Source organism: Vicugna pacos, chromosome 3, assembly GCF_048564905.1.
Source record: "Vicugna pacos chromosome 3, VicPac4, whole genome shotgun sequence".
NCBI classification, from domain to species: domain Eukaryota; kingdom Metazoa; phylum Chordata; class Mammalia; order Artiodactyla; family Camelidae; genus Vicugna; species Vicugna pacos.
The window spans coordinates 98,735,388-98,753,262 of NC_132989.1; the positions used below are offsets into that span (position 1 = coordinate 98,735,388).

Sequence of the window (17,875 nt, forward strand, 5' to 3'; positions counted from 1 at the left end):
AAAAAGCTGCTCAAAATCCCATTCCAAATATCAGTGATATCTGTATATAATCCAAAGCGTTGTACTGTGGTATTCCTCACTGGTACTCAGAACACAAATGAAGGATGTCTTAAACTGAGTATCCTCCTATTTGAAATGTGCAGAGACATAATTTACTAAGTTGGTTCTAGTCAACAAGTAGGGATTGAATTTTATTCTTCAAAGAGAATTACAGCATGAGAACTAAACAATCTGAATCCTAAAGAGGAAACTGGTGCCCTTTTACTCAACCTCAGTTAAAACGGTGATGAATCTCATCAGAGCTCATGGGAATTGTGATAAGTGACTACTAAACCAGACTTACAAGATCCATGCTATGAACACGCCAAGATCATGTAGAATTAATTAGTGCTACAGTTTGGTTTTAAATCTTTAAAACCTCAAAACACATCTTTTTATTTATTTTAGCACACAAAATAATTTACTCATAAAAGTAACACCATTTACAGAAGCCTAATAAAATTTTTTCAAAATTCAAAAATAAACAATAGCACTATTTGCAATTCTGATTTTACAGGGACATAAAAGCTTTTTGGCACATAATGTTTCATCAAAACGGAAGGCTCAATCAGTTTGCTTTGCTTTTCACAACAGAAATAAGCATATACACTATGGGCCTTGGGAAACCAACTTAGTGACAAGAAAAGTTTGTTGGAAAATAGAATCATTGGAGAAAGGGGATCTGGTGCCATCTACTGAGTGGCAATGGTAATGTGACCTGGAGTATTAGCCAAGTTAGGAAACACACTAATTTTAGCCACATGCAACTCAATAGGTACACATGTGGTCAGGCCTGAAAAGTCACATGTAAAAAAATGAAAAAGACTGCTGTGTTAGGAATGAGGATTGATGTTTTTTTTTCTTTAAATGCGATCCTTCCTTTTAAAGGAAAAGAAACCAAGTAGGTAGTTAAACAAGATTACTGAACACAACGGATACTGAAGAGGGGGAGCCTTTGGCAAACAGTAAGTAAATGGAAAGGTCCACAATGAGGAGTGGCTCAGGCAGGGTCTCTTACTCATGGAGAGGCCAGTGGAAGGCAGTTATGTCCTTGGGTATTTACGGTGGATCAGAACTAAGGATTTACCTTTTTTCCTACTCCTTCCATAGGAAGCTAGTTTATTTGAAAAAAACCTCATCAACCCAGACTGCCAATAAGGTGGAACCATCCATAATGATGACTGAAGCCCATACTGACCATCTGGAGGCACAAAAAGACTGTAAGGGGTTTTTTTGATTAGCAAAGAAAAGTGACTTTTTGTTTGGTTGAATTTACTCAAATAGACCTCAACACCAACAATGCTGAGAGCACTCCCCAAGAGCTGGGCCACAATCCCAGAAGTCTCAGAAAGGCAGACCTCCTGCCACACTTTCATGGACTGGCAGGTTTGTTTTTTGTTTTCTTTTTGGTAGTAGCTTTTGGGAATGTTACTTTCCTATAAGGCCAGGTGGCCCTGATACTAAGAGCATGACTTAGTATTTCCCCCTCCCCTCGTTAACACTTCTCACAATCCATACTTTGTTCTCAGCTGTCCCCCGAGAGGGCAGGGGCTTGTCTACTCCATCTCAATCATATACCCAGCGCTTAGTTATGTCTGGCACATGTATGTGCTCAATAAATGTCAGCTGGCTGAGTGAGTGAATAAATGAACAAATCTCATACAGTCTAACCAACCTAGATGGAAGAGGGGAAAAGAGGAAAGAAAAACCCTCACATAAGTGAAGGCAACAGTGACGGAAAGGAAGAAAGGTGAGCAACAGTTCCATCAACTGTGGGCAGACTTGATGCCAAAAAAAATTGCTCTCATTCAACAACTCATGAAATCAGTTTGGAGATTCAAAATACCTGAAAGATTCTAACTGAAAGTTAATACACAAAGTGTTCTCTGGAAGACTCATTTGCAAGTAAGTTAATGAAAACCCTGTTACTGCATCAAGATGTAGTAAGGAGCCTAGTGTTTTTTCTGTTTCAAGATGGAGCAGACTCTGCTGAATACACCAGGTGAATGTCTAGAGCCCCATAGAGGGAGCGTAGCACACTGAGGACTTTTTCTTGAATGGTGTCAACTTGCTCAGAAGGACAGTAATCATCCAGACTTGACCTGGAAGCAAGGTGAGAAAAAGAAAGGAAAAGAAAAACACACATAAATAGAATGAGATCATACTGCGCAGTGAGAAGCAGCCTGCATGTATTGATTTCGATGTAAAACAGAAATGAAGCTGTGTTGAATTTTGGAATAACAACAGCTGAAAGCTACTAAACGTTTACTCTATGTCATGTGCATTACATGAATTATGCTCTTTAACCTTGTCAGCAACTATGAAATAGGTACATTTACCATCCCTTCAAAGGAGTCTGGAACAGAGAAAGATTAACCTGCATGGGTCATGGAGCTCGTAAGTGCTGGTGACAGGATTTGAAACCACATAGCATGTCTGCAAAGCCTCAGTGCTTAATACTTGACTGTTGTTTCCCTGAAAGGAGACGCTGCTTGGGAATAAATGGGGCTAATTATCTTAGTGACAGGACATCTTTCACATTCTTTTGTTACATGTACACTCAGGCTAGAAATCACAAGGGTAGAGGCTTTCTAACTGATTAAAGGGTTCTGCTTCTAAAAAACAATTTGTGAACTGCACCACTGCACAAGACCATCCACAGTGAAGTGTGTGGATGTGCTAGTGTTGGGGTTAGCTTCCTAGGTAGCATTAAGGAGAAAAGAGCAAAGTGGGGTGGGGCAGGAATCTGCATTTTGGGTCTTTCTGGAATCACCAAATGCAACTTAAGTGGCACGAGGCAGTAATAATATTGCTGACAATTACAGCTGGATTAGGATCTAGAATGATTTTATTGGTGTCTCTTGGTCCTAGGCTGGGGTGAGGAAAGCCATTGGAAATCCCACTGGATCAAGGAACAGCATAGAAATCTTTACAGAAGGAGATGGAATTAGTTATCTAGTCTACTCCTTATCACAAGTATTTTAGACCTAAAGAAATAATCTGTAAGACTTCTTATGAACTCATTTTATTCTATGATGATTAGGTTATTTTTCAGGCTTGATGTAAACATTTAACACGTGACAGATGGTAAAGAGCTATTTTAAATTATTAAATACTATTTAACACATACATATGGATAAAGACCTGCTTTAAGAAAGTATAATATGTAAAAGCTTATTTTATTAGCCTTAACAAATAAGGGGCACTTCAATGATTTCACAAAGATTTCTGGCTTCTTTAAAACATTATTACAGTGGTTCTGGATGGGAGCTACCCACTGGAGGGAGTTCTGGAAATCTGCAGGTACATTTTTGATTGCCACAACCACGATTAGGGAACCAGGGGAAGAGGGTGCTAGAGTGCTCGCATACGCAGGACAGCCCTGTCCTGTGTCCTGTGTAGTTTCCAAAGTCCACGGAGCACTTACATAAATAAACAAACCTGCTTTTAATTTTCTGAGCCTACAATTTAATACTCTTCTATACACGAACAAAGTATTTTTGAAAATGGATTAAATATGACCTAAATTTTCCAGGAATGCAAATACTCCATGAATTGAGGGAAGACTGAACTTTCAGTTCAGAAATTTACCAAGAGGCTGCTGTGACTAGAATAACCATGTCGCGATGGCAGTGCCGCTCATGGTATTGGGGCAACACAACCCACGATGTCTGCCTGCATTTGTAACTATTATGTTTAGTGACTCTTTGTAAAGATGCCAGCTTGTTGTGGCATCTATATATTACTTTGTTATCAATTACTCTCATTTCTCCTTTATGTTATGATTTTTATGTGTATATATACATTATATATATATTATATGTATAGGTAGGCTATAAACTAAATGTTTAGCCCCAAAATTCCTGTGTTGAAACCTAATCCCTAATGTGATTATATTTGGAGGTGGGGGTGTCTTTGGAAGGTGATTAGATCATGAGGGTGGAATCCTCATGAATCGGGTTAGTTATTAAAGAGGACCCATAAAGCATCTTCACCCCTTCCTTCTATGTGAGGTTAAAAGAAGATGGTTGTCTATGAACCAGGAAGCAGGTCTTCACCAGACAGTGAATCTGCTGGTGACTTCATCTTGGACTTCCCAGCCTACAGGACCAGGAGAAATAAACTTCTGTTGTTTATAAGCTACCTGGTCTAAGATATTTTTGCTATTGCAGCCTGAATGGACGAAGACAATTACATCATCTAAACATTACGTGTGATATCTACGTATATTTAAATTATATGTGCATGTAGATTAGATTACCTACGATTTTAATTCAGGATGGTAAAGGATTCACAAAATATTTGTCATAAAATATATAAATATTTCTTGCCTCAGCATTTAAAGTACTTATTTTAGAAACTCACAGTTCCATACAAAGTGAGTCCAAAGATTAACATAGAAAAGAAATGTTTATTAAATTGGGTTCACTATTCAGCACATATTAGTATGTCAAATTTAAAACAAGGCAGCAGCTAAATTCATCTGTAGGATCCAAAAATGGGAATTCCTATGTTCAACTGAATGACATTGCCGATTTCGAAGACTAGATAACAAGAATTGAATGTGGTTTGCCAACAATCACTATAGGAAAGAGAAATTACAGCATCTGAACTTTGAGCTGAGTAGGTAAAAAACTGGTAAGAATGACTGAATTCGTAATCATTAGATTCACCTATGGAGATTGTATTAACTTCCCACTGCCACTGTAACAAATACCACTAACGTAGTGACTTGAAGCAATGCAAATTTATCACCTTACAGTTCTGTTGGAGGTTAGAAGTCCTAAAATAAAGATGCTGGCAGGGCTGCATTTCTCCTCTAGGCTGGAGGGAAGAGTCTATCTCATTGCCTTTCCAGATTCTAGAGGCTGCCTGCACTCCCTTAGTTCAGAGCCCCATCCTCCATCTTCAGAGCAGTAGCCTAGCATCTTCCATTCTCTCTGATTCTGACCCTCCTGCCTTCCTCTTACAAGGACCCTTGTGATTACACTGAGCTCACCTGGATAGTCCAGGATAACCTCCTCACCTCAAGATCCCTGAGTTAATCATATCTGCAAAATCCCTTTTGCCATATAAGGCAATGTATTCACAAGTTCCAGAGACTGGGATGTGGACATATTCCACGGACCATTATTCAAGCTACCACACTTACCTTGCTATTGTCACAAGAGTAGGTTTTGGTAAATTTCTTAGTACAAAAGATACAGACTGAATAAGATACTCAATTTCTTGTTCTGTGCTGATGTGGTGAGGAAGTTCTGAATAGTCACAGGTTAGACCAGCCTGGTGAACCTGAAAACAAGACAATTAAAAATTGCATAGTAAGGCTTTGTTGTTTTTAGAAGATTCTTTAATAGCCTTGCTGACAAATTTTTAATATTTTTGTGGATTTGGACTGCTTTTTCCTTAATAGTTCCCATGCCAAAGAAGTTACCTAGTCCCTGAAGTTTGGGAAGAAGTGGCCTGTATACCAGTTTGGGCCTGATGTTTTTTCTAGGAATACTTCTTTAACTACTTCTTTAATTTATGATTATAGATTCATTCAGTTTCTGCATTTACTTGAGTCTATTTTGATAATTTACATTTTCTAGCAAATTATCTATTTCACCTAGATTCTAAAAGCTGGTATAAACCTGTACATACTATCCTCACTTTATTTTTCTTTCAACACATTATTTTATTTACTTTTTAGACACATGCAACAAATACTACATTTAAAGCTTCAAGAGGATACAAGGGGAAGTCTTCCTTCTACCTTACTGAACCTGCAGTTACCATTTTCTTGTGTATCCTTTATGTATAACCACATACTAATATTTTATACATGTGCTTTTAAATGTAGAAGACTGGTATTCCAGTCTTAGTTCTAAACCAAATATGCCTGAGAACTAGAAGCAGTTCACAGGCTGACATTTTGCAGCCTCTGCTTTAAAGTTCCGAAAGCTGGAATTCAAGTATGTCATAGTTTTGCTTAGCATACGCAAATGCAAACCATGGAAAAAAACCCCACTAATCTGCTGTATTATTGAAGGCTCTGGATACACATCAAAGATTTAACTGGCAATGATCAGTCAATGTACTCAAATGACAGATTCTGCATGTTCTTTTCTACTAAAATGTTCTGACCTTGCAGTGACGGGTATGTCATATTTGATTACATAATGTGACCGAGCCCATGCCGCCCCTTCTCTCAATAACAATGTACAAAACCCCACCACCACCAGAAAATTTAGATGTAACGTCACAATTAAAATAAACCTACATGAAGAATGAAGACACATTCAATAATATCACGTGAGCTCAAAGTATTTTAAACTCTAAATATCCTCTATCATTCTTAATAATTGGCATTAAAAAGAAGGGTGGGGGGAGGGTACAGTTCAGTGATAGAGTGCATGGTTAAAATGCACGAAATCCTGGGTTCAATCCCCAGAACCTCCATTAAAAAGCAAAGACACAAATAAACCGAATTAACTCCTCCCCACAAAAAAGCTTAGAAAAAAAAAAAACAAAACCCAAACCAAAAAACCAAATCTACATGTTAAAAAAAAAAGGGTGGGTTTTGAATTAGTTTTGATTTAACCAAAACACTCTTTTGCTGGTATTTTTTATTCCTATAAAGTTAGCATTAAGTCAACATCTAAGCTTCAGTTCAAATGAAGTGGTTTGAACAAAAACACAGTTTACTGAAGTAACATAAACACCAAGAAGCAAAAGAAGCAGAAGACCTGGTGGCCTGAACTCTGCCACGAAATTTGAGAAAAGGTACCTAAATTGCAAATGTGACAATTTGTGCCTCAAAGGCTGCAAAATGATATAAAAATAAGAGATTTTCATTAAAGGCATCCTCTTTTGCTGCAGCATTCAGATCACTGCCGGTAAATGAAGTTAGCTACACCAGCTAATACGGTTAAGATGCACTTGCCACAGTGCCTTCTTTTTTCTGTCTGGTGTTTACAATCTGGTTTTTCAGAGTGAGGAAAGAAAGAAGGAGGAAGGGAGTACAAAAATGAATCAATAAAGAATGAACAAATTTCAAAATTGTATTCTTTCTTTTCTCTGGCAAGGAGAGATCTGACCACAGACAAAAAAAAAAAAAACACACAGCACTTTTGCTTCATACATAAAATTGGCAAAAGCATGTTTTTCCTGGAAAACTTTTCCAGTGTTCTGGCTTGTAAAAACTATGTATTTTTTCATTTCTTTAAAAAAAAAAAGTAATCCATTCACACTTTCCAGGAACACAAATAAAAGTGAATCACTTTAACAAAGAGCACATGTTTTCTACCAGGAAAAAAATGCCTTTCTTAAAGGGTCGATTTTATGCTTCAGTATAAATATTTACCATTTCATAGTCTGGCGCTTCCATCCGTTTTTTCAAACTCTCGACAAGTGGAACCAGTGATTCCATTCTGGAAAAAAGCCACCCTCAATTAAACATTGCACCACCTCAACTAAAATCACAGTAGCAAATGATACATTACACTTAAAATTTACCATTAGCAATATGTTTCATATGATGCTTGGGAAATGAAAGATAAAGTTATTCACATATCATCTTAAAATATTAAGAAATAAACATTCCCTGCTGTTTTCTTAACTACAAATTACAGTGCTAAATATTGAAAATTAGCACCCAAGAAACTGAGATTTTCTTCTTTAAAAATGGAAGTTCTACTGTGACTTTAAAATTTATTTTGAACAGCAAGAAAACTAAATGCCTTTAGTACACTGTGATTAAAAAAAAAGACAGTTTCCTGAAAGTCTAGAAGAAAAAAAATAAGGACATTTACTGACGTACATAGTTGTAACTGGACAAGTTCTATACCATTTGATATAACAACAATGGTGGTTATAAGTTATTTAATTTAGGTGCAACTCTTTGGAAGCCCTAATTAATTACTGTTTCTAGTATTTTAATGCCCACTCATTTGCTGGAAGGAAAAAAAAATAAAGAAGAAAGGGAGACATGGAGGCCTGTCATCCCATTACCTCCTCGTTTTCATTAATGACACTTTTGGGCATCTGGACCCTAATCACCCACCTCCTCTATTTCTTAGGAATAGTGATGACTCCTTCATGCTACGGGGTCTGGCCCTTTAGGGGCATGGTAAGTCTGGGGAGATTTTCCCTGCTCTCTTACTTTTCCTTTGTGCTATTCTTTTTTCCCCCAGTTCCAATCAGTCTTAACTCACCACTGCTGTGGCTCTGTTGTTTCTTCACATCTGCGGCAGAAGTGCCTGCAGGTGGTGAAGTGCTAACTGGGGATGCTGTGCAGGCTTGGTGGGTGTCAGTGGAAGGTGGCCCCGTCTATGGGCTAGATTCAGGATTCTACAGTTGACAGGCTATTTGTTTGTTTTGTTTTGTTTAAGTTTTATACTTGGCTTGAGACTTCACAAAATCACAAATTAGCAGGTACTCTTCAATATTCCCGGGAAGAATTATGTTCTGTGACTAACTTCTAAATCTCTCTCTTCCATCACAATTTCCAAAAGGAGGGAATCAGTTTTAGAACTAGCTCCCTCTACTGAAGAGAAGCATTAACTTATGTTAAAGTGCCTGGTCCATTTTGCTGGTATGATTACTACTACTCGGGCTTATTCTTCCATACCACTGCTTTCCTTACTGATGATAAAGTATCGTATTGGTATTTCAGATATGTTTCTGAATATTTTATTTTTAAGTAAAAATTGCACTGAATACTTTGAGTAGGTAATACATACATATAGCTAAAGAAGATACTAATTTTTAAAAAGCAATCTAAGTAGCAAATTTAGCAATATATTTAGGATTAAAATACAGAGTTGGAGAAAAAAAAAATTGAGGTCTTACCCAGGATTTGAAGCCCATTTCTGTACAGTTTCTTCATCATCACCATCACACAAATCAGCAAAAGCAGCTTCTAAATCTTCTAACTGATGAATTCGAGTATCAACACAATCTACCAAATCTTCCTTCAAACACATTGAGAAGCTGAGATTACAGTTAATCGTTCAAAATACAAGTGAAATGCCATCACAATGAAAATCTCAGTTCAATTAGTTAAAACATGATTTTCAAGTACGAATTATGGGCTTCCCCAAGAAACACACACAAAGATTTTGGACCATTGTTTAAGAATTCTCTAATATCATGTAAGATACAATTAGATATGTGAAAAATAGACAAAAAGAGAAACAAATGGAGGATACCTCTGTCAGGTTGGTACCAGGCTTTTTAAATTGGTACAGCTCTTGTAAGATTTTATACTCCTCCTGGAAAATAAAACAAAACAAAAAACTCATATAATGGAAAGAAAACTCTTTTTTTTCAATCATATGCTTTAAGTAAAAAAAAGCTGTCATATAAAAACATCTTAGATAATAAGTTAAAGGCTAGTCTGGGAAAACCAGGCAAAATGTATCATATTTCATTGTACATATTATCATTTCTTTAGGGTAACTCTATCCAGCTAGGCATGACAAGAATGTATAAGAATCAGCTATGGAAGAAGACTTGATGGCTAATAGGTAATGAGATGAAAGTATTTCTAATAATATTCCACTTCATAAATGGATACATTCTAGGACCTAAACAGCTTTTAGCTATTCACTGGCAATATGCACATCTTTAATAACAACAGTAACAAAATTCTCCTTGTTGACTTTGTAGCCCTTTCCCTAGACACAGAGGAGAACTCTGGAGTACAAAGGCTGTCTTGCAGGAGAGGATGGACTTTGGATAGAATGGAAAGGTTCTGTGGGAAACTGTCTTCCCTCAGTTAGCACAGCTGGACAGCCCCATTATAGGCAAGTATATCTGACCCCAATAATTCTATTTAGGAGCAATAATCCTACTGTCAGGAAGAGGTTACAGGCAAGATCTAAAGTTCCTTAAGCATGATGCTGTGGCACTGTCTTCATCATAACAATCCTATGAGTTGGGTATGATTATTATTTTGATTTTATACTTGAAGAAATTGTGGGTCAGAAAGGTTAAGTAAGTTATAAGGCAATACTGATGTTAAGTACTGACAGATGATTCATCTTACAAACCTGATGTAAACTTACAGTATTGATAAATATAGTACAGTACTGTAAATGTATTTTCCTTAACATTTTCTTTTCTCTAGCTTACTTATTGTGAGAATATAGCATGTAATACATATAACATACAAAACATGTGTTAATTTACTGTTTATGTTATCAGTAAGGCTTCCAGTCAACAGCAGGCTATTAGTAATTAAATTTAGGGGAGTTAAAAATTCAGCTATATGTGGCTTTTTGACTACACAGGGGGTTGGGACCCTCAATCCCCTTGTTGTTCAAGGATCAACTGTAAATTCTCAAATCTCTGCTGTTTTTAATCAGTACCCACTAGAGGTCTTTGATAATTTAGATACATCACAATGGCTTCCGATACGTATACAGAACAGGATTGTGAAGTACAGCATCATCCTCACCATCAATCAAGTACTGAGCTTAGGGAGAGAAAAGACAGTTAATTTGAATCCCCGAAAGAACAGACCTGGAACAACCTCCCAAATATTACGGTAAGCAGTTACATGTACCCATAAAATGCGCTTGGGAATCGTCACTGGGATCATGAATTTATCATAGACCATTCCATCTCAGATCTGTGCACACTAACATTGTCGGTGACAGGCATTTGAGACCTGGTGAGGTACCCTAAGCATCACAGCTACAAAGAGTGTCTGTGTAATCGGGCACCTTACTGTTTAGTGAGAAATTTGTCATATAGGGTTTTATATACACAGAATATCCCGGGAAAGATATACCAAGAAACTAGCCACCGTATTTGTTTGTGAGGTAAGAAATTGAGGGAATGGGGATGGGGTAAGAGAGTGAAATCCTTTAATGTGTACACTTTCTTGTACCACAGTTGACCATGGAATAACATATGGGTTTGAACTGTGCGGGTCCACTTACATACAGGGTTTTTTCAATGGTCCGAGGTCGGGTGAATTCTCAGATATGGAATCACGGATACTGAGGGCCCACTATAAAGTCATATGCAGATTTTTGACTGTGTGGAGGGTTGGTGCCCCAACCCCCATGTTCTTCAACCATCCACGTACACATTACCCCAATTAATAAATGCAAAATAATGAATATCATCTAGAGCAGGGATTAGCAACCTATGGCCTCCAACCTGTTTTGTATAACCCTCCAGTTAAGGATGGTATAGACAATTTCAAAGGGTATAAAACCAATAACAAAGGAGAATATGTGACAGAGACCACATGGGGCCCCCATAAAGTAATTGCTATCTGGCTGTTTGCAGAAAGTTTGCTGATCCCTGACCTAGAGAAATGTCATGCAATTCTCAAGATCCACGTTTTAAAAGTACTGCGTTTACCTGAGTGAACATTTCTTTGAAGGGATTCTTGACTGAAAAAAAATCTAAGTCAATATCTAAAATGAATGCATCCCCTTTCTCCAAAATTTCCAGAATCTCTGCAGTGCTGACTGTAGTTTGGCATTCCTGGCTTTCAGAGGAACATGAACATGATGGTTGTAGACAAGTCTGGTCCCTTTTCTGCATCACTGTGTCCTTTCCCAGTCCTTCTGAATAAGAGTCACCATTAGTAGAGGCAGTGTCTTTTGCGTCCTCCAGTGATAGCTTTGGCTTCTTAGCAGAAGACACTATATCATTTTCTTCTTGGTTGTTACACAGTTTATAAGGTTTTACCATAATTACATCCAATTGTAAAGGTTTTTGATTCTCTAGCTGGTCTTCAGTTACATAAAGACCATCACTTAGGAAGTAATGATCTGTACTTGTAACCCTGGATGAGAGGAAAACACTGTTTTAGAGATGAATGGACAAATTAGTCAACATCTCAGAAAGAATTTCAGCAATGTAAGAAAGGACATATTTGGCAAAAACTGAGACCTGTCTCTGATAGTTGCACTTCCTATCCTTCTATGGAAACAGGGTTCCCCAAATTTTTTGCTGGGCACACAACTGCCCAAAGTAAAGACAGAATTTCATAATCTATGTTGTAGGTTAAGTTTGGCCACCTGACTGCATTCTGGCCAAAAGCTGTGAGTGGAAAAGAAGCGAACAGAGGCTTGCTCTCCCCTTCCCAGTAACTGGCACATGAACATGGCAGCAGCAAGCCCAGCCTGGACCATGAAGACAAAGGCACTCCAGAGATGGTGGTGCAAAAAGATGGAAGAAACAGAGGTTCCCCAAACTGCAGGGCCATCACAATGGCCCTAGACTGTGTGTGGTAAACTCTAACATGAGAAAGGAATAAATGATCTTGTTTAGCCAGTGCACTGGATTGCTCTCAAACCAGTGGAAACTGTGTCCAAAAAGTCACCTAAGAGAAAGATTATATAACTTCTCTTAATAGAAGCTCCCTCTGACATATTTCAAAGTTTCATTAAATTTTATATAACTGTAACATTTCAATATGAAAAGCAACTTTAAAAAAATCTTGCGCATGTGTAGAATGTATTTCACAAGTTACAGATCCCTGACTTTAGACATATTAGCATAATTTAGCTTCTCAATTATATTATGTCTCAGTAAATACCTTAAAAAGTGAAACCAAATGCTTCTTCCAGAGGTAGGCTCTATCCAATAAAAATAATGGTTAATATTTATTTCCCACCCATCCTCTTCCAATATTTACAGTCTTAAATTTAAAAAGATACAATTTTCCAAGAAAAGATTAATGACACAATGAAACCAATGTCTAGGCTTATTAAAAACTGTACCATCCTAAGAATGACAAAGGTGGTATCCCCAACCTAAATCAGTATTTTTCTTTAATAATGAACATTTTATTTTGTTCATATCCGTACAAACACACACATACAGCTCAGACTGTATGCCTATATGACTGTCTCTTCCATAAATTTTTACTTGAAGGATTAATTAAAATCATGAGATAATCAAAATCTTCCTAATACTGTTATCACACATTGAATTTTAAACATCTCTTTCAGTTTGCTCAAAATTATTTGATTTTGCAAAAATCTGTTATAGGTTAAATAAGGCCTAATCACTGAAGTATTCAATAAAAACCCTACCACTCTTTCATATAAACCAGTATTATACATAATACTTATTATATGTGGAGCCCTATTCATTTATTATTATATCTTCAATGAAAACAATTTTTATTTATACATAAGAAAAGTTATTTGTGCCTTTGACAAGAATATACAACAAAAGTTAATTGTATCATTAAGGATAAATTAGAGATAAAAATTATCATTTTCAGTGAGAAAGACTGTATTTCATTTTCAATGTATTACCATTTCATCCCAGTATCCTTCAGGTTCTAGAAAGTTATGATTCCACTGCTTAAAACAATCTCCTCATAACAAGAGAATTTATAAAGCCAAGAACTTTCTGATTATTTCTAAAGATACTATAGTATTACAAGATACACAAAACATTGGTTGGTTTATACAACAAAAAAAGCTGCACATACAACTCCAGTCAGAGGATGCTGTTATCTAAATCAGATTAAGTAATTATCTCTAGCCAATCATATCAATAAAATTAAAACCCTAAGTCGACTTTTCAGCCATTGAATTTATGAAAAAAAACCAAAGTGAGATAATTTTGCTTTTTCACTGCTAACTGTTAAATTCAGCAGACAAAAGTTACAATGGAAGGAAATAATAAAGTGTATCATTAAATATATAAATCTATAAGGTACTTTAACAATTTAATGGAGTTAGTCATCAATGGAGCCAGAATTGCAGATGATCAGATTATTCAAAAACCAATTTGACCAGCAACAAAATACAAACGGTGTGTGAAAAGGTCAAGAGACTTGAAAACGTGTTCCTGGTGTTTCAAGAACTCTTTTTGGAAGAGATGAGGGATAATCTGGCATCATCTGTGTGTAGAGATACTTAAAAGTTATTACAGGGACCCAAAATCAGATAGAAGCATTCAATCCCTTTCATATTCATAAATATGAGGAAACTACCTGATGGTTGTGGTAGAAGTGTCTTTGCCTACTAAAAAGTGATGTCTGCCCTCTCTGATTTGCTGAGCCCATGTGGGATGAAGCCATATTACATGAGAAAAATGTCCAGCATAAACCGCAGGCATAATCCAATTCTCAATACTTAATTCTCTGGAAAAGAAATAGACAGGGTGTATGAAAATTATTAGTGAGTGGTTTTTTCCAGGTGTAATTTCATTCACAACAGTATTTTAAGACTGCAGGTCTTAAAAGTGTAGTCCAAGGACCCTGGGTTGGGGGGGAGTTCCTGAGACTTTTTCAGGGTGACCACTAGTTCAAAACCATTTTCCTAGTAACACCAAGGCACTATTTCCCTTTTTCATTGTATTGTATTTGCACTGATGGTACAAAGCAATGGAAGTTGATATCCCAAGATTAATCAAGGCCAAGGCACCAAACTCTACCAGTCACTGTATCTGTCACTACTAAGCACAGTGTCCCCCACCCCCAACCTAAGCCAGTTTGATGTGAGAATGTCCTTCATGATTTTATTAAAACTTGATCCTGATTATAAATTTTTAAATAATCTGTGTGGCAAACTGGGATGTGCACAGAAAACACCTCTGCTACATACTTTGAAGTACAGCGGTTGTCTTGAGGAAAAGCACTTGTAATTGAATTACAAGCTGAATACTATTTTTCTTGAAAGAAAGACTGACTTATAAACCATAGTTGTTGAGACTTGAATCTGAATTGCTGGCTTCTACATTCCAACTAAGGTTTAAGAAACAACCGCTTGTCAAGTTTGTCAAGTTTGGGTATAGTATTAAAGAGTATTCACATTTATCTGAAAAGCCTATGAAAATACTCTTCCTGAATTTTCTTCATATAGTTCCACCAAAACAACATATGGTAACTGACTGAATGCAGATATGAGAATCCAGCTGTCTTCTACAAAGGCTGAATAAAAAGATTCACACAAATTTAAACACTGTTACTCTTCTAAGTTTTTTTTGCTTTAGAAAATATATTTGTTTCTCATAAAAATATCTTATTTATGTTAATATAAAGGTCTATTATTTTGAAATGAATTAATATTTTAAACATTCACAATTTTAACTTCAAATATGGAAAATATCAATAGATATAACTAACCCACATTAGGAAAAAACTCAAGCATTTTTAAGGGTATAAGGAATCCCAAGACTAAAAGTTCAGGAACTATTATGCTACAACTAATTGTACAGTCTGTATGCCTGCTTCGTAATTCTTTTCAATTTCTAAAATATAAAACCTCTAAATATAAAAGACAGTATGGACAATGGTAGAACTACCATATTTCTTTAGAAATTAGTGCTCTGAGTTGTGGCTTCAGAAAAAGTCACCTAAAAGAAATATAGCAGGCTAAAATTAATTCACAAAGCATCTATCTGTTAATTTTACATTAGAACAGGAAAATTACAGCTATATAACTTTTTATATTGTATGATAGGCAACATTATAAAAAATACATAAGTAAAGAGATAGTGACAGAATTTCAGGGACCTTTATTACTGAAGAGAGGCTAGTAAGTCATTATTTAGAGATATACTAGGTATGTCCTTCCTAAAGAATGGAGTACAAATTACTAATTTTACTTGCAAGTCTATGATTCTATATAACAGAGTCAATAAGATTTGTGGCCTGAAAATAAACAAATTGGGAAGTTGGAGGGACTTAATACTGGAAGGACACACAAATTAAAAGACGTGTTGCTTATACAATTATTGAACCATGTGTTTAAGACACATTTTCTTGGGCCTCAGTATCTAGACTTCTAAAGGGGAGAGGAAGGGAGAACTGGCTCAGATAATTTCTAAAGTTTCCTCTACTTCTAAAAGTCTATATGCTAAAGCAGAGGTTGGCAAACATTGGCTGGGCCACCTGTTTTCATAAATGAAGTTTAAAGGGACCACAGCCACTGCCACTTGTTTAGGTAGTGTTTACGGCTTCTCTGACACTACAAGCGCAGAAATAAACAGTTGCAACAGAGACCGTATGGCCAGCAAAACTAAAATATTTACTATCTGGCTCCTTAAGAAAAAGTTTGACCATCTCCATTAAAAAGGCAAACAAAACAAAAGCAAAACTCATGAGTTTAGCAAAGAACTATCTCCCTTAATTGCTTATTATCTACCGCAAAATTGTATTTCAGGCACATAAAAGATCATTAACAAATATCACATATTACCCAAAAAGTGTTTCCTTATCAAACACTGTGTCAGCTGGCATATTCACAGGAATAAGGAGGTCTGGATGTGAATCAAAATGCACAAAACTTATATTACTTGCAGGAAGATGCTTTGAGCCAATGGCCCGGTATATAAACGGCAGAACCTGTAAAGACACATGACATTCACAATTGGCACTGAGATCATGAGCATACACTTAACTGCAGGCTAGAAAACGATGCTAACATAACTAACTGCACACAATCTGAAGCATACCAACTCGTTTAAAAGGAGCAAGATACAAACTTTGTTCATTGTAGATGGTCTAGTTAATTATTTCAAGCTTTATTTTTCCCTCAGAACTTTTTGAGTTACACCTCCAAAGGCTTTAATGGGCATCTTTTACAGGCACGTTGCCCCCTCCACAAACTCAAAGATACGTGGGGAAACAGACAAGTGGTGGCACTCAGGAAAAAAAAAAAAAACCCACAACTCCTCGTTAATACACATTCTGGCATGAGAAATGAGTTCAAGCTACCCGGAGTCTCCGGACCTTTTCCATACCTTCAGGATAGTAGTGCTGGGCTGGGTGGTCTGTACGGCTCTAGAGTTCTAAGACTAAGACTGAATTTGAAACACTGCCTAACCCACACTTGCTTTCTCTGAGAGACCCATACACACCATCACAACACACACACACACACACACACACACACACACACACCCACCCACCCATCTCTAGGTCCTGAGAAATCCAACTTCCTTCTTATTCTCTTAACTGTATCCATCCATAAATCCGGAATCATCCTCTTGCTCTTTAAATCCAAAGACCTCCCAAGCTTATTAATGCTATTTAAAAAAAAAAAGTCTTAGATCCACGGGCCTGCCTCGTAGGCTTCCAGAAGTCTAGATTAGGGCACCATTTTTTTTTGGCTAAAATAACACTACTATAAAAACAAAATACCTTTAGTGTTCATAAACGCGGGGCACCGTGTGAAAATATTTATGCACACACTATGCACACAGTAATAATGCTAACGGCTCTAAGAGTGTTATTTCGTCCCCATTTCAGATGACAGCTCACATTCTTAACAGAAAGCCTCCCACCTACACAGCAGGACTGTGACGGAGACGCCGGCTGACAGCAGAAAGCCCGCGTTTATGTGCAGGTTAAGGATGCGGGGCTTTGCAGTCAGCCTGCGTTCGAATTCCGATGCCACCGGTTGTTGGTTGTGGGATTCTGGGCAAAATGCGAGGGTTAAATGAGTTGCCCGACACATAAAGCGCCTCATAAATGTTAGCGCTTATTCTTCCAAGCTAGCTGGTTCGGTATTTTCCCCACAGCAATGCAACTCGCGCAAACTTATTCTGGTTAACTCTTCGGTCTCCTATGTCCAGGCTCCGTCGCCCCCTTGGTCCTTGCGTGAATTCTGCCCCAGCGCCCGACAGCCGCCCGCTCACCTCCTGATGATCCTCCACCACCCACACCGGGAGCTCAGGGTAGCGCCGGAGGCGGGCGCGCTTTCCCGCGGACTCGCTCATGTTTTCGCGCCCGGCAGCGCCTCAGAGAGAGGGAGGCGCGGGGCGAGGACCCCGGAATGCCGGCTACGATCCCGCCGACTCTCCCGGGTGGAAACGCGCGCTCACCCGGTTGTGGTTCCGGGTTGGAGGACGTAGGGGTTAGGGGGAG

General features: G+C 37.5%; 1 protein-coding gene across 1 annotated transcript; it reads right to left on the reverse strand.

Moving 5' to 3' along the window:
* Nucleotides 1–172: 172 nt before the first annotated feature.
* C3H5orf22 (chromosome 3 C5orf22 homolog) lies at nt 173–17,828 on the reverse strand. The gene is made up of 9 exons (XM_006199640.4): nt 17,647–17,828; nt 16,206–16,351; nt 13,997–14,146; nt 11,398–11,827; nt 9,231–9,293; nt 8,872–8,993; nt 7,385–7,451; nt 5,192–5,331; nt 173–2,141 (listed from the first exon to the last, which is right to left on the reverse strand). The coding sequence occupies exons 1-9, from the start codon at nt 17,725–17,727 to the stop codon at nt 2,009–2,011; spliced, it is 1,332 nt and encodes a 443-aa protein (XP_006199702.1). The 5' UTR covers nt 17,728–17,828; the 3' UTR covers nt 173–2,008.
* Nucleotides 17,829–17,875: the final 47 nt, after the last annotated feature.